Source organism: Nelusetta ayraudi, unplaced genomic scaffold, assembly GCF_046127955.1.
Source record: "Nelusetta ayraudi isolate G7.1 ecotype Tasmania unplaced genomic scaffold, CSIRO-AGI_Nayr_v1 ptg000168l, whole genome shotgun sequence".
In the NCBI taxonomy this organism is placed as follows: Eukaryota; Metazoa; Chordata; class Actinopteri; order Tetraodontiformes; family Monacanthidae; genus Nelusetta; species Nelusetta ayraudi.
Window position 1 is genome coordinate 1387121 of NW_027466218.1, and position 27575 is coordinate 1414695.

The following is a 27575-nucleotide window of genomic DNA, read 5'->3' on the forward strand; positions in this document are numbered from 1 at the left end:
CCATCGTGTACTTGTAACCTCAAATGTTAACGTTTTATTGTTATACGCACTATCTACCTTTATTCTAAATAATGTTAGAAATCAAACATATTTACACATTTATTATAATTGCATTGCATAATGGCTGCAGTAACCAAAAACAATCTTGGAGAATGTGGCATTTGCAAACAAAACCCCAAAAGATAGCGGCAGTTAAAGAGTTACAGATTAGATCACGTAAAAAAAAAAAATTTTAAAAGAAGGGGAAAAAAAGGATACACGCGTAGGCATTAAACCTTGTGGTGTGTGTTTTCCGACTTCTAAAGCAGTGGTTAAGAAGATAATAATACAAAAGGCATATTATGAAAGTGAACTCTGAGCTCCCCCGCCCCCGAATGTCCACCTTTATCAGCTGACTCAGGAGCTTTTCTAATGTCATCGGAAGCTTGACAAATTAGCAACAGATGGCATGGGAGTGAGAGTGGGGGCGGGGAGGGGCGGGGCGCTGACCCCGCGACGATTCGACGTTCTGCCACGCACGTAGACCTCTGTGCACGTGTGCCCTGGCCAGTTTTCCACGCAGTCACGACACACCAGGGTCTCCCCTCGCAGCCACTTTCCACCACACGGTGTCGTCTTCACACTCCACAGTGCCGCCTCGAGCACGGGGCGAGTCACGAGAGCAGCGCAGTGTGAGCTCGTGGTGACAGCTCAGGAGCCGACTGTCAAATTGCTAAGTGGGCCATCGTTATGGCTGCATTCATACCAACGGCGCTATGGTAATGCTAATGCTAATCGTTGAAACGATAACGGATGGTGAACGCACGATTCAACAGGTCCGAACTTTATTGCCAAACTAGATGAACTGAGATGGGCACCAGAGAGGACTTTTGAAAAACACATGTTGAAAGTTTGCCATGAAATATTCCTATTCTATTCCGTTTGCCAACAACTAAAAGCTGAGCGGAATCGATCATTGAATGTAAGTGATGTTTGCTTGTGCAATTGCCATATCGTCTCCTTCATAGCCCTTCGAGGCGCAACTTTCCGGTATTTAAACGTTACACTTATAGAATGCTAAACAAACTAAATGCAGCTGCGAGCGGCTGTGTGTATGTTACACAAATTATAGAGCCTAAATTTGAAGTTCCATTACGTACTGGCTCGACGCCAGCGCCGCTGTGCTTTTGTAACCGTGGAGACCGGCCAACAAGTGGGCGGGACGCTGGATGCTGAGACGCATTCTCATTGGCTGCCTGGGCTGGCGAGGAGTGGGGCGGCAGCGTGTGGCCAGCTGTGAGGGGTGCAGGGGAACCGGACAGGGGGGCTTTTTAAGGGACAAAGAGCCGCAGCTCCTCCGTCTCATCCTTCCCATCATCTCCGGGAGTCTTCGAGTCTTCGTCCCGGAAGGCTTTTTTTTTTTGCTGCGTGGTCTTCGCCTGTTGATGTAAGTTCTCACCTTTTACCTCCCGGCTTTAAACCGCGCCTTCGCCGGGTTTAACAAAGTTTTTTTTCCCCCCCTTAAACTCAGACAACTTAATATTTCTTATATCTTATCTTATATCATCAGCAGCGACTTAGTTTCATTTGTGTTTGATATTTAGTGTATGTTGGTTTTTTGTCACAAGCTGTTTATCCTCCCCAGTGTTCCTAACTTTCGCTTTTATGTGAAAACATATATTCTGAAGTAACTATTCTGGACATTTTCCCCTTGACTCCTGAAATATCCTTCTCCTTAATGTGAAACTGTTGGGGGAATGTGTGCTGACAAAGTCTTCAAGTGGCCTCTGATGGTTGATTTGTGTGTTTTAGAATTGCTTTGCCTCCTAAATATGAAGCCATAAATTTATTGCATGGTTTGTTTTTCACTTGCCTTCATCACACACTGTCACTGGCAATCAGTTTGAACATATTATCTGACTTTATTGGGTTTTTCTGCATTGCCGAGTTCCCCCTTGGCAAGCTGATGAAAGCCAGAGTTTGGTTTTTGAGCCTCATCCAATGTGACCCTCACTGCACACGCTTCTCTATAGGGAGTGGGTGTGTCTCTGCAGATGTGTCCAGTATGTTCAGCACGCTCTGCCAAAAAAGAAGCACTACTGTGTTTGCTCATGCGAACACGCTTGCTTCACGGATTCTAATAGACTGAAGAAAAAGTTGGGCATAGTTGATTCTGTCCCTCCAAAGTGAATGAGACGCCTGAAGCTCTCGCACCAAAGGTGGTTTCGGTGTTTGTTAATTGTTAAACTCACTCCTTTGTTCACAGGAAGTCCGAGCAGATGTTTTACTTTGAGGACAGCCAAACTTGTTCAGCCTGACAATTTATTAGTTGTGCAGGACATGTGTGTTTTTTAAGCCTGTGTTCTCTGAAGTTTGTTTGCTCGGTTACTATGACGTCAACTCGGAAAGCTCCCTTCCCCTCCCCTTACGCCCCGCAGAGGTCCCCCCTACTTTCACTGTCTTCCTTTACTGCCTCAGCCTTGTCCCCCAGGGCCTATAGACTGCTGACATGTTCATGGTGCGCTGTGAAATACGGAGGTGAAATCAACTTTCCCTCTAAAGCTGGTTTGCGCTGCCCCCAGGCTCAGTGTTACAGATAAATGAGTGGGGGAAGCACCCTCCGGCCTGGAACTCACATTTGCTTCCCATTAAGGCCTCCTGAAGACAGACGCCAGTCCTGCTCTCTGTGACATTGACTGAGTTCACACAGAAATCTGGAGTTCACACATTTCCCTTTCATATTGGCTAACACATATTCCCACCATTATGGCATTAAGCCACCAATTTACTTAATTACATGCTTAATCTTTTGTCTCATCATCTTCTTATGTCCCGCCACAGATCTTTTCCCCCTCTCCTGCATCATGCTGCAGTCGGGTTCCATCCTCGCCCTCTTGCCACTCTTCCTGTGCACGTGGGTGCTGTGCACTGCCCAGTCAGAGTCTGGCGCGCCTGCCATCCAGCTACGTCTAGCCGGCGAGAAGAGGAAACACTACGAGGGCAGGGTGGAAGTGTTTTACAATGGAGAGTGGGGGACCGTTTGCGATGATGACTTCTCCATCTCGGCTGCCCAAGTGGTCTGCAGACAGCTCGGCTTCCTGGACGCCGAGTCCTGGTCACCCTCGGCCAAGTACGGCAGAGGAGAAGGTAAGAAAAGTCTTGTGAAATTAAATTGAGGGTAGTTTTTCCCCGATCGAAATCCTTGAAAACCGATTTCACAGTCCAGTTGGTGAGCTGTGTGGGATCTGTTAAATTGTTATGAGGTGTTAATTTCAGCAACCACATACATTCAAAAGCAGCAGATGCCACTATGCAGTTTTATATGTTCAGTGGAAACTTTAAATGAGATACATATGTCCCCCGCTCTCCCTTTTGTCCGACTGCTCCGCGTCTGCCGCTGGTTTCCTCATTAGAGGAGATGCGAGACGCTCTAATCACGCGCGAACACGGAGTGGGAGTGGCTGGTGGAAATACTGCGTGAGCAGAATCAGGCACAGAGACGCGCGTCATCTCATCTCCTCTTACTCTTACTCTTGACATGTATGAATTCGTCCGCCCCCGTAAAAAAATGACTCTTGAGAGTCTGGCTGCTGGTGGTAAGTAAGTAGCTGCTAATTAGCTCAGTTTCCCCCGTTAAAGGCGGATGTTTTCCCACTGACACAGCCGCGTTCCGTAACAGCCGTCTCGGAAGCATCTTAGATACTTTCTACCCCCCAAATCACAGCAGTGATTATGATAATTTCAAGGTTCACGTTCCCAGTACTCATGTAGTGTTGAAGCACTGGCTACTTAGAAGCAATTAACAAGCAGCTTGGGTTGACATTAGCCAGCGCTGCAGTCAAGACTTTTCTTCAATGTATCTCACTTGTTAGTGGTGTGTGGTGGCTTGATAGTTTGCATTTGGAGGCGCACAGCCACCGTGTTTAAAAAAAGAAAAAAGTCCTCAAAGACAGTTGCGTCACTCACTTTTCTTGTCTGGTAGTTGCAGTGTTTATTATACGAGTCGCTAAAGGCCTAGCATTACATTAAATGTGTGCAGCAAGGCTTTTTCTATCCGCCATTAAAGAAACCTCAACTGTCTTTTTCTGGCAAACAGATGTTTAATTTGGGCTTGGAGGCTTAAAAGAGAGTATCTCAGGCAAAGACTTATCCATGTGACCTAATGCAGACGTGCTCAGAGCTAACGTTGCATTTTCCATTTTCCATAATGAAATTTAAAGGACTGTGCAATGATTAAATGATTTTAATTACAAGCAGAGGAACACAACGTGTTTGAGGACAACCCCTTTGAGCGCAGGTTGTTCATTTTGCCAGATCTTGTAAACCAGACACTCAGATACCTCATTGCCAGTCAATGCTTGCAATAAAAATGTGCAAAATGTGAAAGAACAAGTCCAGTACACGTGATGCCCCGAAGCAGGAATGGTCCTATAAACTGAGCACAATCTATCTGAGACAAACCGTCCAATTTTTTTTATTTCGATTTGCGTTTTCGTTTTGTGGTTGACTTAAAGTGTCATTAAAATGCAACTGTAAGAAACCTTCAGGGCTCCGGGTGCCAAAACGCCTGCTCCTGCTCGCCAAATTAACTTCCCATAAGGCCAGCAAATCTTTAGTGCGCCAATCTAGATTTATCCCCGCTGGCAATGCTCACCTCAGGCAAACTACTAAAGCGTTTCCATAAGGAATCAGCAGATCTCTGCGGGTGGTGGCCTCGTGACGACGCGCCGTGCCGCGCGGTCCCTTTTTTTTTTTTGGCACGATCTGGGTGGGGGGGCATTCTTGAGCGAACATGTCCAGACTGTCCCTGCTGTGTGATCGGCACCCTGCTGCAGGTTTCCGTGACCGTAGCTGTGTGGTTTCCCCCCCGTGATGAGTCAGAGTAGCCGGCTGTGCAGCAAATAATCCACATGAGGATGGAATTTACCAGACACGTTTTGTCCCGAAAGGATGCGGCAGGTTGCGGTGAAAAAACAAACACGTGTGCGTGTGAGTAGGTGTGCAAGTCTTTGTGACGTAACTCGGCTTGAAAAGTCTCGTGGGGTTGAAAAGGTTGAGACGCATGCCTTCAGCTGCGAAGCCGCGGTCTCATAACAAATCTTCCAGTGTGTTTACTCGTAGATTAAACCCTTACTGAGCAAATGTCTCCGGTGGGGTTTGGTTCCATACATGGGAAAACTATGGCACCATCCATGTGTGTGAGGCCGACCCACGAATTGGAATCATGCAGTTGTTTGTTCTAGGATTTCTTCCTGTATGACATAAATGCCGGATTTGCTGTGAGTATCATAAGTTGTTTGAGTGAATCAGAAAAAGTTATGACTCATTTTTCCAATTAGATCACCTCTATAAATAAAAGCTCAGGTAAAGTAAATGAAACCACAGAGTGGCTGCGCTCTTCTGTAACTAATGTCCTACCAGCGGCTGTTCAATCAGAACCTGTCTATGCCTCACAATAAATATCCGTGTGCTGCTCTCCATTCCAGGCCATATTTGGCTCGACAACGTGCACTGCAACGGCGGCGAGAAGAGCCTGGCAGAGTGTCAGTCCAATGGCTTTGGCGTCTCGGACTGCAAGCACTCAGAAGACGTCGGCGTGGCGTGCACGCAGAGGCGAATCCCGGGCTTCAAGTTCATCCAAAACCTGGCCAGCAGCGGAGAGGTAGGAACCCAGCGGAGCGTCACGCTTCACAATTAAGCCGGCACGCGCCCTGCAAACATCGTCCACGCCTAAAGTGCACGTGTGTAAACACCATGTGGGAACGCTCCATCACACACTAACAACCTCCAAACGTGCTTCCAGCTCGCACGCGTAAACCCGAACAGATGCCGATACCCGTTAAAGGAGGAATGAAAGACAAAAAAAAAATGGATCAAAGCAGCTGCAAGTACTAAAGACTGCCTGGCTCGCTGAAGTGATCCAGAAGAGGCAACGGCTGAGAGTGAGAGTTGTATCTCTTGACCCCAGCGGTGGATTACTGTCATTTGTCCTTATGATTTTACAAAGAACTTCTGCCGACATGTCAAAGATGACTGTATTTCAAAACCCCTTCAAAATCCCTTAAAAACGGCAAAACCTGAGCAAGGCAAACATTCTCTAAGCCCTTTGCTTTTACCGAAAGACATGTCAGGACTATGTGAGGGTGGTATCAATCATATGGGTTGATGGATGACATTGGCGTGACCCTCAGGGAGTGTCTGGCCCAATGAGGTTGAAACGTTGAGTTGCGCAACAGGTCAGATGAGTGAAAGCTCCTGCAATATGTAGCTGTACAATATTTCTGTAAAGCGTTTTGTCAGTATACCGCAGCGTGGGTGTCACTCACAGCTGCTAGCTCGCCGCTAAAACACAAAAGCGACGGCTAAAATAGGTTTGTGTTTTCAAAAACGTAGCCTCAAAATATAGCTCCCAGTGTACGCGTCGGATCTATTTTGCGTGGCAAAAATCTTGCTTGCCTTGGTGATAATGTGTATGATTGCTTACTAGTTAAGTAACCACCTGTAGCCGTGGGGGCAAGAAAAATAAGATGAGGGTTAAAAGTCTGGGTCTAATGTGGATGGTCGACCCGCCACTTCCCTTAATAACTTTACCAGAGAGTCTCTCAGCCCACGCTGGCCCTCTGCTCCCCTGCAGCCATGGGATTTTTCAGAAATGACTCAGAGAGTGGAGGGCAGATCATCTTTTCTTGTTAAAAGACAAAAAAACGATCGCCCTCTGTACCAGATGTTGACTTGGTGCAGGACTGAGGACATTGACAGGGGAGTAGGGAAACTGGAGAACGACACTGGGAAGCAACAGATTAACGGGAAAAAGTTATAATGTCTTTTCTTGTGAAAACCAGAGTCATAGGAGAAGCAGCAGTTGTGGTAACCTATCAACACCTGACGACTGCATTCATTCCAGATTGTCTAGTTTGCTCATGAATGAGTCAGAGTCGGAGGAGTTAAGGCCATCGGGTATCAGCCGTGTGTCTCCGACGTGAAGTCATGGGAACGGACAAATAGATCACAGCAGGGCTCTTGTTCATGAACTGCTGAACCCAATTTCCCTTCCAAAATTTCAGAAGACATGTATACTTAAACAGCTCCCTCTTAGTGCCTTGTTTGCCTCATGTCCTTTAGGGGTCTGTGGAGGTGTTAAATATAGTCCAGTCCCCCCCCCGACCCTGTAAACATTTCCCCCAGTGTGACTGTAGCCTTTCAAGTGGCCAGCGGTGGACGAATGGCAAGAAGGTGCAGCTACACCTCTTTAACTATTCCTGGACTGACGTCAGCCGGCGGTTGGGGGGGGGGCGTCACTGTTCCCTCAAACTGTGCATTCACAGCATGAAGTAACATTCTGTTTGGTCGGAGTCGGGACCCAAACAGTCGCGGCTAAAAAAAAAAGAGGCCGTTGGGTGTCGATGATCTGCGAGGTGATACGTCCTGAACAACTCAGAGCCATGTGGTTTCTACCGCACGGTCTTGTGCCCACTGCCAGAGGTTTGTCTGTTCACGTTGCCGCGGCGCCAGTGGAAGCTGGCATCGTGAGAGGCGTCGTTGTGCGAAAGATTGTGATTGAACCCATTATTCGTTCACACCACATTCACACTAGTGCTAAGCGCCATGCGTAGCCACAGCCGCCGTGGGGCAAACTGATGGAAGCCTGCCAGCCAATCTGCACCAAGCGGCCCCTCCCACCCACCAACCAACATCCAGTCACATTTGTACAAGGCAATGTGGGTTAAGTGTCTTGCTCAAGGACACAACGATAGACCCGGATGGAGCGGGATTGGAACCACCAACCTTTTGGTCTTTGGGCGACCCACTCAGTTGCCCCGGAGATTCTTTAGAGGGACTCCAGTTGGAAAAACCACAAAAAAAAACTGGCTGTAAATTGAACCAATTGAAATTGCCCATTGAACCAATGAATTGATTATTAATGAGCCAACCCTTACCCAGACAAACAAACTACAAAATGTCTCTTGCCCATTCTCACTAATGTAAGACAATTCCATCCAGAAATATTTTCTTCACTCCTCTATTTAGCGGAAATACACAGACTGCAAAGTTGTTTTTCATGATCTACCCATATTGTGTTTTGTGAGGAGTTCACCAGAGAGCCTCACAGTGTGTGGGAATATGTGATGATCCAATCACAGCAGCTTGAACTGGCAAGACCTGGCCTGACCACAAATAACAGTCTCCCGATAACATCAGTCTGTCATTAATGAAAACAGCAGCTTCCACTCTCAGCAGCCAGAATCCGAGGCATGTGGTCCATTAGGCAGACCTATAATTAAGGCATTCGAATTTTAAATGACATCAAGTCAATACACAGTTTTGATTTAAAAAAAAATAAATAATAATTCTCTGGAAGTGGTTTTGGAGCCCAACCTCTATCTACCATCCCACCTTCTCTGCCAAGACAGAAAACAAATCCACCATTATCTCTCATCACCTCTTTCTCCTCCTTCCTCAAACATGCATGACTATTAGGAGTATATATCCATCTTTACCATACTGCACAACTATAGAAGAGTAACAACTGAAAGAGTAACACAGCCGCTGGCTTCGATTCACAAACACTTACACAACAGTTACACAGAGAGTCCAGAAGCCAGTTGTCACAGCAGACCGTAGCAGTTCAGAAGCCGGCGAACCGTCGCGCTTCCAAATGGGGCAAAGGTTTGGCCGTTCCGTGGGACGCGCTGGCGTCTGCTCTCAGGAATTTTTCTTCCCCGCACGCTCCGCCATACAACAAATTGAAACCCGAGACAAAGCCGGATTCCTTTCCAACGCAACGTATGTGAGAGGCTCTCGAGGAGGACAGTGATCGAGGGGAGAACAGGTCTGACGAGCGTCAGCCGACTGAAATCAGGCCCCGCTCGCAGATAGATGGGCCGGATAAGAAACTGCTGCAACCCATGTTAGCTCTCCACATGCTTCATTTGTGCTGGCACTGAATTAAAAGGTAGTTGTCGCCTTAGCTTTTCCTGGCTTGTGGAACTTTTGAGTTGATGAGGAACATTTGGGAGGAATGTTTTGTAATTTGGTCCTCATCTAACAAACTCAAGTTCAGTGTGTAGTCATGTTTTTTTTTGTGTGTGTGTGTGTACAGCCTTTCTGATGCCAATATGAGCCCTCAGACTGTCTGTATGAATGTGCTCTCTGCTTTTCTTGGTGGCTTTCCTACCAGTTCTCTCTACCTGTGAGATATTTTAACCAACCTCGTCTCTTTTAAGCAGGTCTCCCAAACATCAAAGTTTTAAAAACTGCCAGTGCCAGTTTCCCTGGCACTCATTAAGAATATGCCAAACCATTTCAGTGTCAGTCAGGGTTTTTTTCCGACGCTCCGCCCCATCTGGTCCTTCTTTCTTACACAAGCCGCTACGTCGGCTTGGTTTAAATCACGAAAGCCGTGTTTCTATACAGTTCAACTGTAGAAACTCTTTCCGAGCGGACCCCTCTCTCCCTCGTGTCTACAGTTACATATAATTAATAAGTCGAGGGTTGAGGGAGGTGGTTTCATATCCCCGTGACTGTGTAAGCATTGCCACAATAAACATTTATTTGAAAAATATATACGGTGAAGCGGCCAAGTTATGAAGCTGGTTGCTATGGCAGCAGCACTCTGTGCGCTAATAGATTTTCCAGATGCAAAGTCACGCACGCACACACACACACATGCACACACAGACATATACACACACACACACACACACACACACACACACACTCTCTTCCTCAGGCCGAGGCAGCCAGTCAGGTAAGACTGGAGGCCAGTCAGGCAGAACGTGAGGCGGGGCAGATGTGAAAGTCATTTCAAAGAGCCTCGCTGTTCTCCCTGCCTTTCATCCCAAACTGTGGCGTGATTATCATCCGCTCCTGCCGTCGTGTTTTGTAAGGTGGGGCAGAGGCGGCGCGTTCGGGGGCCAGCGGGCGGCTGCCTGGCAGCACGTGCGGACAAACGTGCGCGCACGCTTGCCGGGGGGCGAATAAAGCGGAAAAATGCACAGTAGTGGAAGCATTAGTCAGATCCTGGCTAGACCAGAGTCTCATGTTCACACATCTCACTGCAGAGCAGGCGGGTGGGGGGGGGGTTCCTGTCAGAAAAACAAGTCTGCTTCCCCAGCGAGCGGAAATAGCTCCGTAATGGCCAACAATCACTTGGCAGGACAGTAATGAATCAGCCCTAAATAAAGTGCGCAGGGCGGGTTTGTTCCTCGCCGACGGTAAACAAGGCTAAGAATATTTCAAGGTTTGACTTCTGTAAAGTCTGGCCGGCCAAACTCAGACTTCGGGAGACACGGCGCCCGATGATCCATTCAGATATTTTTAAGAGCCACATCAAAAAGCGGGAATGCGGCATTGTTTTATTGTAGCGTCTAATTATCGCGCAGCTCTTCATCAGCCTGGGAATAATGAGTCCCTTATTCAGCAGCCGCTTGGGTTGCGTAATTACTGATACGGATGAGAAGACCACAGTGAAACATTTTCTTGCTTCAATTGAACAAAACAAATGCAGAATTCTCACCTGTGATTGTTTTAACTTCAGAATTCTGATTTTACAGCTATAATATCACCACTCAGTGCCTTATGCGCTACATTATACATACATTAACACCCCCGCACCCTCACCCCACCTAAGATAGCTGCTGTAAATGTGACCAATGTGTAAATCTGGACCTGGTCCAAACAGGATTATGCTGAGTTTATGTCTGGTCTGGTGGTGGCCGGGAAGCAGGGGGGACCCACCAGGACTGATCCCATCTGTGGGTATCGGCCCGGGTTCTCTTGAGCTTCACAGGCCCAGACCTCCAGTTTCCTGCGTCCGTGCCAAAGGCAACAACCGTTCAGGGCCGTCTCAGTGGCCCGATTCATGCTCACCTCTCACCCTCCGCCCCTGTCTGCCGTGTTTCCTCATCACACCTGGCACCACTTTGATTCCTCACGTCTTCCGTTGAGCTGCGTCCACTTCCAGTTGGATGGCTTCAGCTATTCATGAGTTTGTTTTTGCCACCTGTCGGCTTTATTTTTGGAAGAAATATGTTGATAGTTGGCGCTCTTCCTCATTGTGAACGAAACATAACTCCCGACGCTCCCTTGAGCACGATCCCCGTATTCGCACCTTTCCACCCTGCGCTGACGGAAAAAAAAACCTCTATCATGCCGTGGCCGGCAGGAATGTCTCCATGAAAGAGTGGTTTTCACTGGCCCCAACCGCTGCAGTCAGTGGGGGGACCGGGGTCACCGCAGGAACAGTCCGACTTAGTCACGGCCCCTCCTGCAGGCACGCTTTAGCGCTGAGTGTTGGGAGAAAACCTTGAACATTCCCTGAGGCTGACGGCATCCCAGGAAAACCACCCTGTGGGCGAACGTTTAATATCTGGGAAAAATGCCCGGATCCTTTTTTTTTTTTGCACGTGTGCAGAGTAAAATGGGCTGACTGTTGGAAAATGGCTCGAATCGGCCTTTGCCACGCGGTAGTGAACTGAAAGGCCGCCGCTGAAAGGCCGCCACTGATGAGGTTTTTCAAAAGAGAGACCAGAAGGTCAAAGGTTACCATTCCTTCCTGTTTTAGGGGTCTTTAGGACACGTTACGCAAACTGTGGTTTCTGACCTTCCAGAGTTAGCACCCCTCCCAGAGGACCACGCGCTGCCACCAAAGGACTCGGCAGCCTTTTTATTCAAATCTTAATTTGTAAAAAGTTATTTCATTGGTAATGCCTTTTTGTTTAACCACACCCTTTTTGCGAATTTTGTATTTGTCAACAATTCTTTAAGAAATCCCCCAGTGCCTGGTAAAAACCAGCTTCGCCATCGGGAAAAGACTCAAGTTTTCCTCTTCGTGCTTCACTCTGGGTCATAATGACAGTGATTTCACAGTGTATGAGATCAAACCATATGGAAAAACTGTGGTTTACTCTTTATTCCAAATCAATTCATCTCTCTCTCAAACCGCCCGAAAGGTTTCCTTTTGATGTTGCTGGTGTTGCTGCTTCCTGCAGGCTCCAGCTCATCACGGTGCTTGACTCTGGAGTTGCTACAGTAATGGAAGAAAAAATTCCTGGCATCCATGCAACCTCCCGAAGGCCTCGCTTTGACACGTTAACAAGTTTAAACAATCTCTAGATTTTTCAACTTGACTTGTTCTTGCGAAACAAAATGTGCCAAATCTGCAATTCCTAAGAGCTTACACTGTAACATATTCTTTTTTTCTTGTTAAAGTTTGTTTTCAAAAGGGGTTTTCAATTGTATGTAGCCTTGAAACCATACAAACCTATTATATTCTGCATTTTATATGAAAACAACAAAAATGTAGAAGCACTTCTCAGGAGAAGTTGAAGTCATTATTGGAGAATCACAGCACTTTACTGATTCATCAGTAAATATGGTTATTATGTGGCTTTTATTTTACTAATTCATTCATGGTTAAAAAATAAATTAATAATAATAATGGTAATCATGACGTATCCTATCAATAGTGTCCAAACACAAACTTTTCAAAAATCACTTTCTAGGGTGAAACTTTATTGATTCTCTGCACTATAAAAAAAATTCCTCGATGAAAACCACCCCTCTGCTGTTCTCCAGGGCCTGACGGTGCAGGTGGAAGATGTGAGGATCAGAGCCACGTACTCTCACAGGAAAAGGATTCCAATCACCGACGGCTTTCTGGAGGTGAAAGACGGAGGCAAGTGGAGACAGATCTGTAACGAGGGCTGGACGGAGATGAACACCAGGGTCGTCTGTGGCATGTACGGCTTCCCCGGGGAGAAACGCGTGAATCTCAAACCCTACAAGTGAGTGACGGTGCCGACGAAATGAACTTTTAAGTAAGAGTGATCGGACCGCTTTTGCTTGTAATGGACCTGCAGCTTCCCACATGCACCGAAGGCGGTGGAAATTATAGCTAATTACTGAGGGAAGATTGTAGGGTCACGCTTTTGTATCAAACAATTTTATTTTCACCGACCAAGTTTTATTCTCAGCTCATTAAGGAAGTTTAGCCATTTCAAACAGATGTCTGGGAAAGTTACACAACCGTGTTTGTGTACACTGTTTCATTACTCAAACGCCCATCCCGACTGAGATTGCACAGACTTGTTGACCAGAAGCCAAACACTTCAGGAGGAAGTTTGAGAGGATGAAGGATGGGCCTTGTGGAAAACAGCGGAATGCTGGGAAACTTTGGCTGTTTTGGCTTTGCCTAATTGTTTCCCTCTGCGCACGTGTGCCGACAGGCTTAACCATGAAATGTCATTTTCAAGTTGCGCCAGACAAAGCCGACGTTGTCCCAGAATATGTTGTTTTTATTTATTTATCTCTTTTTTTTTTTTATCTGTTCAAAGGGAAAAATGAAGTTCAAACCAAAACAAGTATTTTGCTGAAAATGAATGAATCACATGAGCAAATCTCCCATTAAATACAGGAAGATTTTCTAAAATATCACATATAAATTTAGGTCTGAAATTTGTGTGTCTACCATAGAAACGTGGGCTGGGTTTTTAGCAGCATCCAAACAAATGGGCTCAGTTGTCCCTAGTTTATTCATTATGTCCATTTAGTCAGAGTTGGTCATTATCTTTCAAAAGGCTCTTAGAACTTCTAGAACGTCCAGTCAGCTCAGTCAGACCTGAAACACACCAAGAAACCACATTTTAATTCCTTCAGTGTCTCAGAATAAAGAGCTTCAATCAAAGGTATGATCTCATCTGCTCGTCCCACACATGGCAGCGCTGGAACAGTGACGCCCATCAAAGAAACTCATCCAGTTGTTGATCATCACGCTGGAGCTGCTGTGATCCCATGTGGTTCAGGGTTTTATGGAGGTGAAAGGTCGCCTTGGATCCGTCTCCAAACTGGAGAGAGATGCACGACAGCTCTATCCACCAAACATCCCAACACAACAAACAAACAAACAAACAAACAAGCAAACTTGGAGCGGCACCATGTTTGCAGTATTTCTGTAAGTTGTGAGAAGCAACACTGGGACTTGGAGCCCCAGTGATGTTGGCCTCCTCAGTGAACCTCACTTGATGACCTCTTTTCAAGACAAGGGTCACGACTGCATGCCGAGGTGCTCAACAACTCACCCATTGTTCTTCACACCACCGGTGTTGTGAAATACCGCACGCTCAATCGTTAAAACTCCAACCCTCCATAAACAACGCCGCCCCTGGTGTACGCGCAGTAGTGGATGATTATAAGTTAGGAAGTCATCCTGTATTGATGAGCCGATGAGCAGCCTTCTCATTAAGCAGGCCAACAGAAAGCTTTGCGGTAAGCAGATGTTGATCTTTCTTCCCTCCAGGTTGCTGTCCAAGCGCCGCAAGAAGAACTACTGGGGCTTCTCCGTCAACTGCACCGGCAACGAGGCCGACGTCTCCGACTGCAAGCTGGGCCGAGAGATCGAGCAGAAGGGCAACCGCACCTGCGAGCAGGGCATGCCAGTGGTGGTCAGCTGCATCCCCGGCCGGGTCTTCGCCCCCAGCGTCAGCATCGGCTACATGAAGGCCTACAGGGTGGAGGTACGTCGACGTCACGCTCAGCCCCAGACTGCAGTGACTTTGTATTCAGTCCATGACTTCCTGAGGATGCTGCTGTTGCTGCTGCTGCTGCTGCTGCTGCTGGTAGAGTTGGTAGAGGGACGGTGATTCTTCTGGGTGACAGTTTTAGAACGGACAAACACAGATTTCACCCGTAAGTCTGCATCCCTTTCCTGTAGACTGGATGGAAATATAGAAATTAAAATCAAATCAAATCTATGCCATAGTCCAGAGTCCTGTTATGAAAACATAACAGGACTCTGGAGCCGAGCAGCCGTGGTCAATATCTGCTACGGATTTAACAGATTCTCTCAGAGCAGTTGAGATTAATCCCATGTGGAGGACTGGAACTTCCTGTTTTGGAGAAAAACATTAAATTGAAATAATATCAACAAACTCCTTGACAACTCGCGCAGATTTTTTTTTTTATAGCACCATATGGATAATATTAGTCAGAAATCCCTGCAGATGTTTGTGAAAGTTTTTTCCTGCGAAGTTTTTTTTTTTTTGTTTCTCAGAATTCTTTTACATCACGTTTTAAAATTGACTGATGCTTCTGTGGAAATGCAGACGGACGTCGCTCGTCAACACGTTGTTTGCTTTTGTCTTTTTGATTTTAGTTGTAAAACAAATCTACACTGACATCTGACATTTTAACAGAAGTCCCATATATATACGTGAATTACGAAGGTCAAATTTGTGCTAATAAGTTTTCTTTTTACAAACTAGTCAACTTTAGCAGATAATATAACTATAATTTAGTGTTTGATGTTTCTTGCATCTGGAAACATTTCATCGGCTAAATACTAAACATCTGTTAACATCTGTGATGTGTATAATGAGATTATCATTTTCCTGCGTGCAATTTCTTTTGTTCTGTTGCCAAAGTGACATATTTCCCTTCATTTTACTTTTTTTTTTTTTTTTTTACATTATTTTACAAATAAAGAATAAACTTCACCTAACACAAAACTGTAACAGCCAAAACGATCAACAATAATTTGTTTTACATGCCACATTAATGTTAGACTTCAAAAAAATAATGAGTAAATCACAAATATTGAATACATTTCATATTTTTAAATACTACGCAGCGTTTTAGGGAAAATGTAGACCTGGAAAGGATTGAATTTTAAGTTGTGCGCCCTGGATTGTCTTTTCCAGCAACCCCTGGTGCGTCTCCGAGGCGGAGCGATGATCGGCGAGGGCCGAGTGGAGGTGTTGAAGAACGGCGAGTGGGGGACGGTGTGCGACGACAGCTGGGACATCCGCGCCGCCTCCGTGGTGTGCCGAGAGCTCGGCTTCGGCAGCGCCAAGGAGGCCTTGACCAGCGGCAGACTGGGCCAAGGTGCGACTCCACTCCCACCTGCGTGCAGGGGGATGTTCAGCTGCGATGACACGTCACATTCACAGAACTCCCCAGTCGACACCAGACCGAGCACAACCTTTTCAATGTCAAATATTCCAAGCTGTGAAAACATCCATATGGTCTTTGGCCTGGTATCGTCTCACCTCAGTCGGCGCAGACCTGAAGTCAGCACATCGGTGCACCGGGGAATGTATGCAGAAGCACATTAGTGTTTACGCCTCGGCCCGGATTCTGATTCTGCGAAATCTAACACGCCACAGCGTCAGGAGAATCATATGTGCTTTGGATCAGGGACTCGCACTCACACTGCCTTAGTTCTACAGCAAAACATCGAGCCTGCACACAATGTTCCGGGAAGAAGGGGGGCTTTTAATGGCTTTCAGAGGTGGAATTTATGGTTGGAGAGAGTGCAAAAGGTTATTTGGGGTTATTTCCTCCAAGAGCCGACTGCTGAGTCCAACTAAGGCACAACAAACAGATGTCAAGTGGCAGCTTTTATTTTTTCTGAAGTCATTGACGTCCGATGTGGAAAATGACTTGATTGCATTGAGCAGGGTTGTTCCTCTGGGTTGTCAATCTGCCTGCCTGGATGTTTCGGTCTTCAGTTTCAACGCTCACAGTTTTGGTCACAGATGACTGAAAAGGCAGAGCGGAGATGGAATCTTATATGTTTTTCTACCAGCGTAGAGTGGCTCATCTGGATTTGACACGGCTACATTATAAACAGGGACAACTCACATGTAAGCGTTGAAAATGCAGCTGCTGTTATCAAAAGGAGCTGGGTGGCAGCGAGCCAAAAAAGCATTGAGTAATCCAAAGAGCTGCATTCCTGGGTCCAGCGCCACACATGGCCCACAGCCCTTCTGCTTTCAGCCGATGACGACAATTCAACATCGGAGTGATTTTTTAAAGAGTGGAACGATAGTAAAAAAAAAAATTATTTCTTGCGTTCCAATGTTGATGTTCTGCCTGTCGCGTCTCCAGGAATCGGGCCGGTCCACATGAACGAGGTGCAGTGCTCCGGCTTCGAGAAGTCTCTGACCGAGTGCTACTTCAACCGCGACGCTCTGGGCTGCAGCCACGAAGAAGACGCAGCCGTCAGGTGCAACGTTCCCGCCATGGGCTTCAACAAAAGAGTGAGTTCCCCTTCGTGGATTTACACAACACCGTCTGTAATCGGCCTGAGGGTCACATCGTGTTTGGTTTGTTTCTTTCTTTTACCCAGTTTTGTAATTTTATACCCCGTTCTGCCCTCAGCTGCGGTTAAACGGCGGCCGTAACCCTTATGAAGGCCGCGTGGAGGTGCTGGCAGAGAGGAACGGCTCTCTGGTCTGGGGCACTGTGTGCAGCCAGAGCTGGGGGACCATGGAGGCCATGGTGGTCTGCAGACAGCTGGGGCTGGGCTTTGCCAATCACGCTTTCCAGGTAAGGAGCCCGAACACAACAGGGATTCTTGGGAATCGGAACCGCGACTCAACCAAACCCTCCCAGGAAATGTTTTTTTTTTTCTTTGTGGCAGGACTGTAGTGACATTTCAAAATAAAAGCACAAAGCAGGCGACCTACTAGAAATGCAAACACAAAAAGATAGTCGCTTGATGTACACTACCAGTCACTACCAGTTTTTTTTTTTATCCTTGCAACTTTCTACACTGCAGATAGATGCTGAAGACATCAAATATATGATCAAGTAATTATGCAGCAAAGAAAAACACGTTAAATAACTAAAAAACGAAATGCTTTTTATGAAAGGTGGCTATTTTGAAGAATTTAAACATATAGCGCGTTGGAGTTATTTTACACTTTCATTGTTTCCTCCATAATTCCACTGGGGTTCATATGTAGTTTTGATTCCTTCAGTGAGAAACTGCAATGTCAGTAGTCATGAGAATGGAAGACAAGACATTACATTCATAGGGAGAGTCCAAACTTTTGACTGCTCGTGTAGTTCAAGTAGCATTACCAGTGTACTAATACATATACGCTATACGGTAAAGATTGACGGTAGTGTTCTCTGGTTTGAGTGCGTGACATGAAGCGGTTGAGAGCTTGCAGCCAGTTGTGGTGCGGTTGCTACGGCAAACACGGTGGCTGTGGATGCCATCAACTTGTAACAAGTTTACTGATCCTGGAGGGCACGAACAAATGCGTGTCACCGTCTTGGGAGCAGGGTTTATGCAGAGAGTAGGTCGGGGATGGTAAACTCTCCCAGTGGGGGTTATGGGGAAGCGTTCCCGTTTGAAGTTGGGTGGAATTTTCAACTCGCAACATCCTTGCTGCCTTCAGCTCCGTCCCGCTTACGTTTACCTCCAGCTGTTTGACGGTGACGCCAGTCTCTTTTTTTTTTTTTACCTCTATGCCTTCAGGACAGTAGGTTGGTAAAGTCGGAAACGCCTGCCTGCGTCTTCCTATTTGCCGCCGTCTCTGCGGTTTGAGATGACACAGGCCTGGAAAGTATGCGTGAGTCATGCAGACGCGTGGTGATGTGCAGGCTGTCGGAGGCTGTTATCTCTCTCAAGTCCGCCCGGGCTGAATGTGGTTCCGTTGGATTCCTAATAGAGCAACAAACAAATACTCAGTCGTCCTGGTGGGTGTTTCAGGTCACAGCTTGACTCAAACGCACCTCAGAGTCAGCGCAGTTCTTTAGCAGATCCTCTTGGAGGAACAAAGCGTCGGCTTGGATTGTTGAGGCGTCGTGATGGGACGTGCCCCTCGCTCCAACGTATTCATTTTACATTACATAAACGTATTTAATGGCACGTTCCAGACAGGTCTCCTCTTTGTGATCACAGCGCAGCTCGGTCCACCAGGAGACAGTTCCCCCGTCTGACTTTTAAACACTTGAGCAGGGAAGCCCCCCTATGCCAGATGGAAGACATGACACGCATCTCCAGCCACACAGCTGCACGTCTGCGAGAACTCCCACAGCCGTCGCTGAGCTCAGCCTCTTTCCCACGGAGCCTCCGCTCTGCCGGAGGATGATGGAAAACTGGAGAGCAACCGATTTTTGTCTCGAAGGAGTTGAAGGGTCGCGTCCTGGTGCTCTGAGAGATGGTTTAGTAAGAGTGAGTCAGGGCCGACACACTCCCTGTGTGTGTGTGTCTAATGTCTTAGATTGATATTTTTTTTCCCTTTAGTACATCAGGGCTGACGTGACACGTGGAGTTGAAGATAATTAAGATGTTTCCACACAAACCTCTTTCAACACCATCTTCATCACTCAGATTTAAGAGACTTTAGGCTTTTTAGATTTATTGCCCGAGCAAAACCAAACTACCTTCCTGAGTCTTCAATGAGCCAGAAGCTCACTCATCTATTTTATGTTCTTTTGCTCTTTCTCTCCCCACTAGGAAACTCACTACTGGCCAGGCGATCCCTCCGCTGATGCAGTGGTGATGAGCGGCGTGAGATGTTCAGGGACCGAGCTCACTCTGGACCAGTGTTTGCACCATGGCAAATTCATCGACTGCCCTAAAGGGGGCGGGCGCTTTGCCGCGGGGGTCTCATGCACCCAGAGTAAGAGGACTTTTTTCTAATGATGGGCCATCGATAGCTCCTGTTACTCCTACAGATTATACATATTCTTATACTGTATTTGACCGGTAGTGTACATGAGAACTGTTCTAAGGGTTGGAAAACCAAATGACTTTTATCGTACTGTGAGTGTACACTTGTATTAATGTATTCATGGGCAGTATGTCAAGCTATTACCAATAAAAGAATCAGAAATCAGTCCACATGTTACACACTGGACCTTTAAAACATAATGAAACAGGTGAACTCTGTGTAAATACTTTTGAGAAATCAGCTTTGATTGATTTTGTTTTAAAACGCGATATGGCCTCTTCTCTCCCCACCCCCCCAGCGGCCCCAGACCTGGTGCTGGATGCCCAGGTGGTGGAGCAGACCACCTACCTTGAGGACCGGCCCATGTACGTGCTGCAGTGCGCCCAGGAGGAGCGCTGTCTGTCCAGCAGCGCCGACAACGCCGACCCCAGCTCCTACCGCCGCCTCCTGCGCTTCTCCTCGCAGATCCACAACAACGGCCAGACGGACTTCCGGCCGCGAGCGGCGCACCACTCCTGGGTCTGGCACGAGTGCCACAGGTGAGGGGTCACAGCGAGGCCGCAGACTCAGAGGACAATTCTTCTGACCGGGTGCTTGTTTGCTGTTCTGCAGTTGCTTCATGTCGGTTTATATATAGGATGTTTTCCAACCGTGCCCTTCGCCCATTCCAGACATTACCACAGCATGGAGGTTTTCACCCACTACGACCTGCTCAGTCTGAACGGTACCAAAGTAGCGGAGGGACACAAAGCCAGCTTTTGTCTGGAGGACACTCACTGCGAGGAAGGTAATTATGGCTTTTCTTTTTTTATGTCCAACCTGCTCTTATGGAGAGTTACAAAAATGAATTGTGGTTTTACTACAATTTCTGTGCATAAGCAGCAACTCGTCGTGTAAAAAAAACCAAACAAGAAAAAGTCTACGCTTGCTCAGTTGCTTCGAGTTTCACTGTTCAGAATCAGGTGCCGATGATTGACCGGCTCGTCGCTGTATGTTGACAGGGATCCAGAAGCGGTACGCTTGTGCAAACTTTGGCTCGCAGGGCATTTCAGTCGGCTGCTCGGACACCTACAGACACGACATCGACTGCCAGTGGATCGACATCACGGACCTGAAGCCGGGCGACTACATCTTCCAGGTAAGACGATTCCATCTGGAAAAGTTTGGTTTGTTTTCTCCTCATTTCTCCATTTCTGCGCCGGCTTGATTCCTAGTGACATCACCCTCCTCCTTGATCACTTTCAGCATTAACCTTTGACCTCAATCTGCCTTCCGCTGAATAATCTGTTGTGGTGACCTGAGACAGCCCTCATCATGTGTTATAATCAATGCCCCCAGTCTCCTCACGCCGCGTCCCTTTCCCCCCTCACAGGTGGTGATCAACCCCAACTACGAGGTTGCAGAGTCAGATTACACCAACAACATCATGAAGTGCCGCTCCCGCTACGACGGACAACGCATGTGGACGTACAACTGTCTCATAGGTGAGAAGAACACTTTTAATGTCTGTTGGATCCAGTTTGCAGAAATGGACCCCTTAGATGGAACATTGGACATTTTTCAAAACACAAATGTTGAAATTAGAGAAAAAAAATTTGGGGAGGGGGGGGTTCATGCAAAATCAGAAAATTGTGGCTTATCAATTACGGAGGAGAGCGACACACACACACACACACACTAAAAAAAACATACTCTATATGATACAAAAATGTGTTATTTAGTTTATTGGTTATTTTGAGATCATATCACATTCTGTCAGAACTACTTACATTGACATGTTGGTGCAGGTATATTTGCTTCGCAGCTCAGCGGGATGAATGTTTCTGTCACTGGCAACAGTTATTATTTGATCATTTTTATACAAACTAGGATTGTATCAGGGTGCTTATCAATAGCTTTAGTTCTACTGAATGTTTTTCTTCTGCAATGAGGCGAATGGAGCGTGTTGAAAACCTCTTAAATAACATGGACCTGTTACACACATCTGCTGCAACCTGCAGATTCCATACAGAGCGTCTGGGTTCTGTCTCCCTCCCATATACATCTGCTCTAGCGAATACACTTGCTATCAGGAAGCTATGCAACCCTTCACTTCAAAAATACTAAAATGTCCCTTTAAAAACCTGCTGAATCCATCAGTTGCTGGACTGCGGTTGCACCTCAGAGCTGGAGGCAGTCAAGTCTCTGCTGGAGTCTCCTGTGGAAAATGAAGCAACAATAGGAACATAGTGAACTAGAACTAGAAAATGCAATGCTCACATGGCGTATCGGGATGTCATTGGCCTTGAACATCTCGTTGGTTTGTCAGTTCTCAGCTGTTGTGTTGAATGTGGTCTTCACAGGTGGCTCGAGGAGCTCAGAGACAGAGGAAACGTTCCCCGGCCTGCTGACCAACCAGCTCTCACACAGGTAGACCAGAGGTGGACACTTCAGACTGACAGATGGACATTGGCCGGATTTGTATTTAAATACTCAACAACCACTAAATGGGGAGCTGAGAATGTCGGGATCTGAGTTGGACAGTAATTTAATAGAAAAAGAAACCCCACACACTCACATCTTAGTGAGGGTCGGTTTACAGCACAGTAATTTATTCATTTACGAGCAAAGACGTGTACTCTTTGTTAATGTTTAACACTCACAACATAAATCATAGTATAGGATCGTCAAGAACAGCTTTCGTTGGTATGGAAGAAAACAGTCTACTGGAAAATATGGTGCTAAAAATTGAATCTTGCACACTGGGTTTCTCCCAAGAATCGTTAAACTTGGGGAACCGCGTGACTTTGTGGCATTTACTTCACAGCATTTGATATTCAAAGGCCTCAGAACAACACAAATAGTATAGTGTGTTGAATACCAAGTTTCTATAAATGACAGCCGTCATATGGAGCAACAAAAGTAGATTTATTTATTCACCCTCCGCCCCAGGTTCCATCAAGAAATGTCAGAACTACATTGAGTTGGACAGTCCTGTTTCTGAAACTTCAAATACTTGAGCTCACCTTATAAAATGTATTATTTATTATTTTCCTTTCCTGGTTGCAATGTGGGATGCACATTTTTTTTTTCATGTTTGTGATCTGTGCTTCCCCTGAACTCCTTTCCTAACGTCTGAATTTTATGATACCGTTACCGTCAGGGAGTAAAATAACAGTGTGGCTGTACTGTACACGGCACACATGTATGTGAAAATGCCTCATTGTCGTTTTTGTACATTCGTTTTTTTGTTTTTTTTTTAAGTGTAACAAATTGAAGGATCCTTTTGTTTTCCAAAGGGTACTTGTTGCTATCTGGCTGACTGTGTTCAGTTTGTATGCATGGGCTGATGTTGAAAAGCATTGCATTTTAAAAAAATAAAAACTGTCAAAGCAGAGAGCCGCTGTTCTGTGTTTTGTAGCATTATCACTGAGGAAGAGACAAAACACGCACATTTAATGTGACATAACATCACTGCGCTCAACAACAGCAATTCATATCCACGTGGCTCTAAATTTTCCTGTTATTTAAGTTGCACGTGGTTTTCAGACGCGCTCTGTGTCTGCCCTCTAGTGTTCGACTCCACCATTACAACTGGACTCGTTTTTTTTTTCCCGTGGTGGGATTCAAGACTATTTCTACGGAAGCGCATTGCTGCCACACTAGAAAAAAAAACCCAGGGCTCAGTATCACGTAACGTGAAACTATCACGAAAAAAAGAAGAAAAGTGCCACGTTTCAATACGAACAATATCACGTAAAAAAAAAAAAGGGAGACCATCACGGAAAAACGAGAAACGTTCACATAAATAACGTGATAGTTTCACGTTATGCCGTGATACTGAGCCCTGTTTGTTTTTTATTTCTATTGTGGCAACCATGCTTATCCGTATACTTCACCTTAAAGTGTACTGAAAGGAAATCAGCTGAATTTGGGGTTAAGTTCATAGGTTCATACAACTAAGATTTTTTTTTTTTTTTTTTAATCCTTTCAACAACAACACACATTAAAAGCTTTTCAACAATTTCATGAGAGCCAACATCACTGTGTCGACCATGTTGTTTGCTATACGTCTGTTTACCAGGGTTAGCGTTTCGCATTAGTATCGCTGCACTTTGCCTCGTCTCTGCATCCCCAGAGCCCGGGTCACCATCCTCTGAGCGACAGCACAATCTGTCCTGGGACGCTCCTTCACTGGCTGGATAAACTCTGAGAAAACAAAGAGGGCCGTCGATCAACCACTCCAAGAGATTTCAGACATTATATTCAGACACTACTTTACATTGATATATAGTGTACATGATGCTGAAGTTGCCCCCCAGGTGTTACGTTTGGATCCAGAGCACGCCAACTCAGACTATTTACTGGACTGATTCTAAGGCCTCTGGGAAGTACAACTCATTCACGCGTGCAAATGTGAAAAGCTAGAAGACTCGTATCTTAAAAGGTAAGCAGACACATGCTTTAGATGAGCTTTGTGATTCACCTACCAGCTGATCTCATGGCCTTGGCTTTGGCCTTCTTGCTTCCTTTTGGCAGCTCTCGTGTCTTTAGCATTGGATGGCAGACAGAAAGGGCTTGGACAGCTGTGGAGAATATGACGCATTTTTAATTACAACCACTTATCTTGTACAGCAGTCTCCCAGTAAACTAACAAAAAAACCAAACAGCACATACCTGCAGACTCACTGGCGAAAACCCCCAAGGCATGTGTGTTGTCCACCCACTTGATCTTCATTCCACCGTTGCTAGAAACCGATTACAAGTTGAAATGGCTTGTCGTCAGTATAGTAAAAATCCACTGTGAAAAGGCTGCGTGGATTCACCTGTGTTCAGCAAATGCATCCAGCAGGTCGTCCGTCTTAAAGATGGCCGGGAAGTCGTAGATCTCAATTACATGGCCAAACTCTTCCGGATTGAAGTTGATGTAGAGGCTCTCGTACAAAGCGTAGTCGTTTTGGGCGTGCTCAATGGAGATGTTCCCTGGCTCCTTCAAGTGGGCCTTGATCTGACAGCACGGACACAAAAGAAATGTGGAAAACGTAAAAAAAAAAAAAAAAAAGAAAATTCAAATACGAGACCAAAACACAGCCGAGAGGAATAAAATGTGTTTAACCATAAAGTATAACAATCAATTTGTGCACATTTGATGGATAGTATTTCTTTACCTCATTCATTGCATCTCTGTCTAGCGTCTCCGAAATTAATTCCTGGTCCTCCTCGTCTTCCCGCACAGTCAGATCAGCAAAAGGTGACAGAGACTCATCAGGAAGCAGAGGCTGCTCAGTATCGTAGCTCGGTGAAGAATGTGGGGCGGTGGGAAGATGTTCATGTCCCACGGCTGTTAAGGAGTTAGTGTTTTCAGAGTCCGATTTACTGGAGGTAGTTGAGGCAAGAGGAGGCGAGGCCGCTTCTACTGAGGGTTCCGGCAAGTTCTGTAAGGAGAGTCTCTCCCGAGCTGCACGTGGCATGTAGAGCGGCTTATCGGGCCTTTTGGCTGCTCTGTGTTGAGATGAAGATTTGGCCCTGGGATGTGCCTTCTGCTTTCTGCCATTACTTCTCTGGGGCTCCTCACACACATTGCTGTTAATCTCTGGATCACTGTCTTCCTCCACATGAGCCCTAGACAAAAAAGACAAATAATTTACAGAGGAATTCCCTTTCTGGTTTTTTAATACTACAAATCCATGAGAGTAGGGTACGAAAAAGGATTAGGGCCTAAAGAAGATTAAAAAAAATATATTACAGGAAGGAGATTTTTATCTAAAGGTTTCATTTGATTTTCATTTCATTTCAAGTTGAAATTTCATTAAAAAAAAAAAAATTTTTTAAAGTTGACGTAAAAAAGCCAAAATTTCGGGAATAAAGTCAAAATTTCATGAATGAAGTTGACATTAAAAAAAAGACAAAGTTTTGTGAATAAAGTCGAAATTTCATGAATAAAGTCAACGCAAATAAAGTGGAAACTGGCAAGTAGAGTGGATGGATGGTGGATTAACGTTAAAAAATCAGTCCCATTAGCTCTTCATAATATGACATCATTATGAGTTTCAACTTGAAAATCTTAAAAACGTCAGCACTATGTTCATGAGTGAAATCTATTCCGCACCTGAGCTCAGAGTGACAGACCACCACCCTGCGACAGGTGTTCTCCCCCACAGAGAAGGTGCAGAGGTCTGGAAGTTCCTCCACGTGATTATGGATCAGGTACCGCAGCCTGCTGGGCAGAGGCGGGAACACCAGCACACTGGCCATGCAAAAAACAAATAAACAACAACAGAAATTGACGTATAATGCATATTTTTTTACACCGCATAACCAGTAATTGTATTCTCACCTCGTCAGAACCGTCTGTGTCTGGTAAATCTCCAGCTCGTCCCTGACACTGTGCATGAACTGACACTCATGCTTGGGCAGGTAACAGGTTGATTCCATCGAGCAGGAGGGATATTGGAAGTGCTGCTGCTGCTGCCTCTGCTGCTGCAAAGTTAACACGGACAGTAACGTTGGCAGAAAAAGTCAGATAAAAAAAGAAATGCATTCGTATAAATGTCATATAGCAAAGCCATGCATTTATACACTTATTCTTTTGTATATATACACGTCATATTACAAAGCAAAGCATGAGCACACATAGGCTTAAGTATGTTGGCCTAAAAGTTGCACCTGCAGAGCAGCACACTCAGCAGGGCAACAACAGGAAGTCTGAAGGCAACCTAGAGACACCATGATCCTTGGACAGGCGCAGGTACGTCCTGGAGCATCAGACAATTAAAGGCTCAAATATGAACTTGTTAAAGTTGCAGTTAAGTCAGCCAGACAATTCCAAGAGGAGCGATAAGACTGAAAAATAAAGGGCAAGACAGGATGTTTCTTCTTCTACTACTACTACTATCTTTTCTTTCTCTCTTTCCTGCTTTTAGAATGTTGTACCTGAAGATCTACAAAAAGGAACAACGCAGAACCAATCAGAGGACACCGTATCTCAAACACGGACCCTCTTGTTCTGCTTTAACCAATCAGATAGTTGCACATTTATAAAACTATGTACAGTGCTAATTTAGATTGCAGCCTCTGTAGGGAGACCCATGTACATGTATGCTTGATTCTCTATGATATAATGTTGAGTAGCCTTTAATAATCTAAATTACTGTCAGCCTACTTCTTGGAAAACAAACACGCAAGAGTATATAGTGCATTCGTCAGTCTGTCTTTCACTTAGACCACATAGCAATCAGACGGTACGAGACGAACGGTGTGCAAAAGACATTTTGGTCAAACTGAGGCGAATGTGTCACTTACAGAGGAGCTCCCCCTGCCGGCCGGAACAGGCGACGCAGCCGAGTAGAACTGATATGACAATGCTTGTAATCAACTAAGAGCTGTTAAAAAATAAAATAAAATAAAAAATACCGTGACCGCTAATCCTGTTTGTTATGAACAAATTCTCGTTTGTTAGCCGAAACGGCACTCCCTTTTGGCGCAACGCTAGTGAAGGCAGCAGCGAGGGTAAAGGTAACCCTGCCTTGTCCGATGTTAGCGATTAGCCTAGCTGTAGCAATGCTTGTTGGCAGTTTACGCGTTATCGTCGTCACTACAGAAGAAAATGTTTGTTACTTTTATAGCGACTTTCTGGGCCCAATAGCGCAGACCAACGGCGACAACGCATAATAAAAAGTCGGATTGTGCTAGCCGTTACAGTATGTAGCTTCCGGAAACTATACAGTTTCCGCTCAAGCTTCTTCGAAATAAAAGCACCTTTTTTCCAATATATTACACGAGGAATTTCCAAACTTTTCCACGCCATGACCTCCAATGTCAAGTGTGGTGTATAGCTCAGAGGGTTAGACCACTGATGGTTTGATTGACTTAATTTTTTCGGCACCCAAAAAAAAAAAAAAACTTTTCATCAACGGCTGGGATTCTTTAGCTCCAAAGGTTAAATGTCGCCCCTGTTGGTTTGGACCTATGAAAAACAAAACTTCTTCTTCTTCTTCCGCCGCATTGTCCGGAGTCGGGTCGCAGGGGCAGCAGCCTAAGCAGAGATGCCCAGACCTCCCTGGCCCCAGTCACCTCCTCCGGCGGGACCCCAAGGCGTTCCCAGGCCAGCCGGGAGACATAGCGTGTCCTGGGTCTTCCCCAAGGCCTCCT

The 27575-nt window shown here is 45.9% G+C and overlaps 2 protein-coding genes across 5 annotated transcripts; one reads left to right on the plus strand and one right to left on the minus strand.

The window, feature by feature from the left end:
- Positions 1–1268: 1268 nt before the first annotated feature.
- loxl2a (lysyl oxidase-like 2a) lies at positions 1269–22821 on the plus strand. The gene is made up of 14 exons (XM_076014222.1): positions 1269–1426; positions 2821–3126; positions 5466–5641; positions 12556–12764; positions 14276–14492; positions 15675–15858; positions 16864–17015; positions 17137–17304; positions 19229–19394; positions 19744–19984; positions 20117–20232; positions 20447–20583; positions 20818–20929; positions 21788–22821. Exons 2-14 carry the CDS (start codon positions 2844–2846, stop codon positions 21856–21858), a joined length of 2232 nt encoding a protein of 743 aa, XP_075870337.1. The 5' UTR covers positions 1269–1426; positions 2821–2843; the 3' UTR covers positions 21859–22821.
- Positions 21219–27161, minus strand: r3hcc1 (R3H domain and coiled-coil containing 1). Of its 4 annotated transcripts, XM_076014224.1 has the most exons (9): positions 26091–26168; positions 25762–25904; positions 25534–25671; positions 24593–25046; positions 24251–24432; positions 24102–24172; positions 23915–24010; positions 23506–23633; positions 21219–21642 (listed from the first exon to the last, which is right to left on the minus strand). In XM_076014224.1, the coding sequence occupies exons 1-8, from the start codon at positions 26151–26153 to the stop codon at positions 23524–23526; spliced, it is 1257 nt and encodes a 418-aa protein (XP_075870339.1). In that variant the 5' UTR covers positions 26154–26168; the 3' UTR covers positions 21219–21642; positions 23506–23523. The 4 variants fall into 4 exon arrangements, with proteins under 4 accessions (XP_075870339.1, XP_075870341.1, XP_075870340.1 ...); XM_076014226.1 differs by lacking the exons at positions 21219–21642; positions 26091–26168 and adding an exon at positions 26727–27161 and having other exon boundaries at positions 23371–23633; positions 25762–25901; XM_076014225.1 differs by lacking the exons at positions 21219–21642; positions 26091–26168 and adding an exon at positions 26727–27161 and having other exon boundaries at positions 23371–23633.
- Positions 27162–27575: the final 414 nt, after the last annotated feature.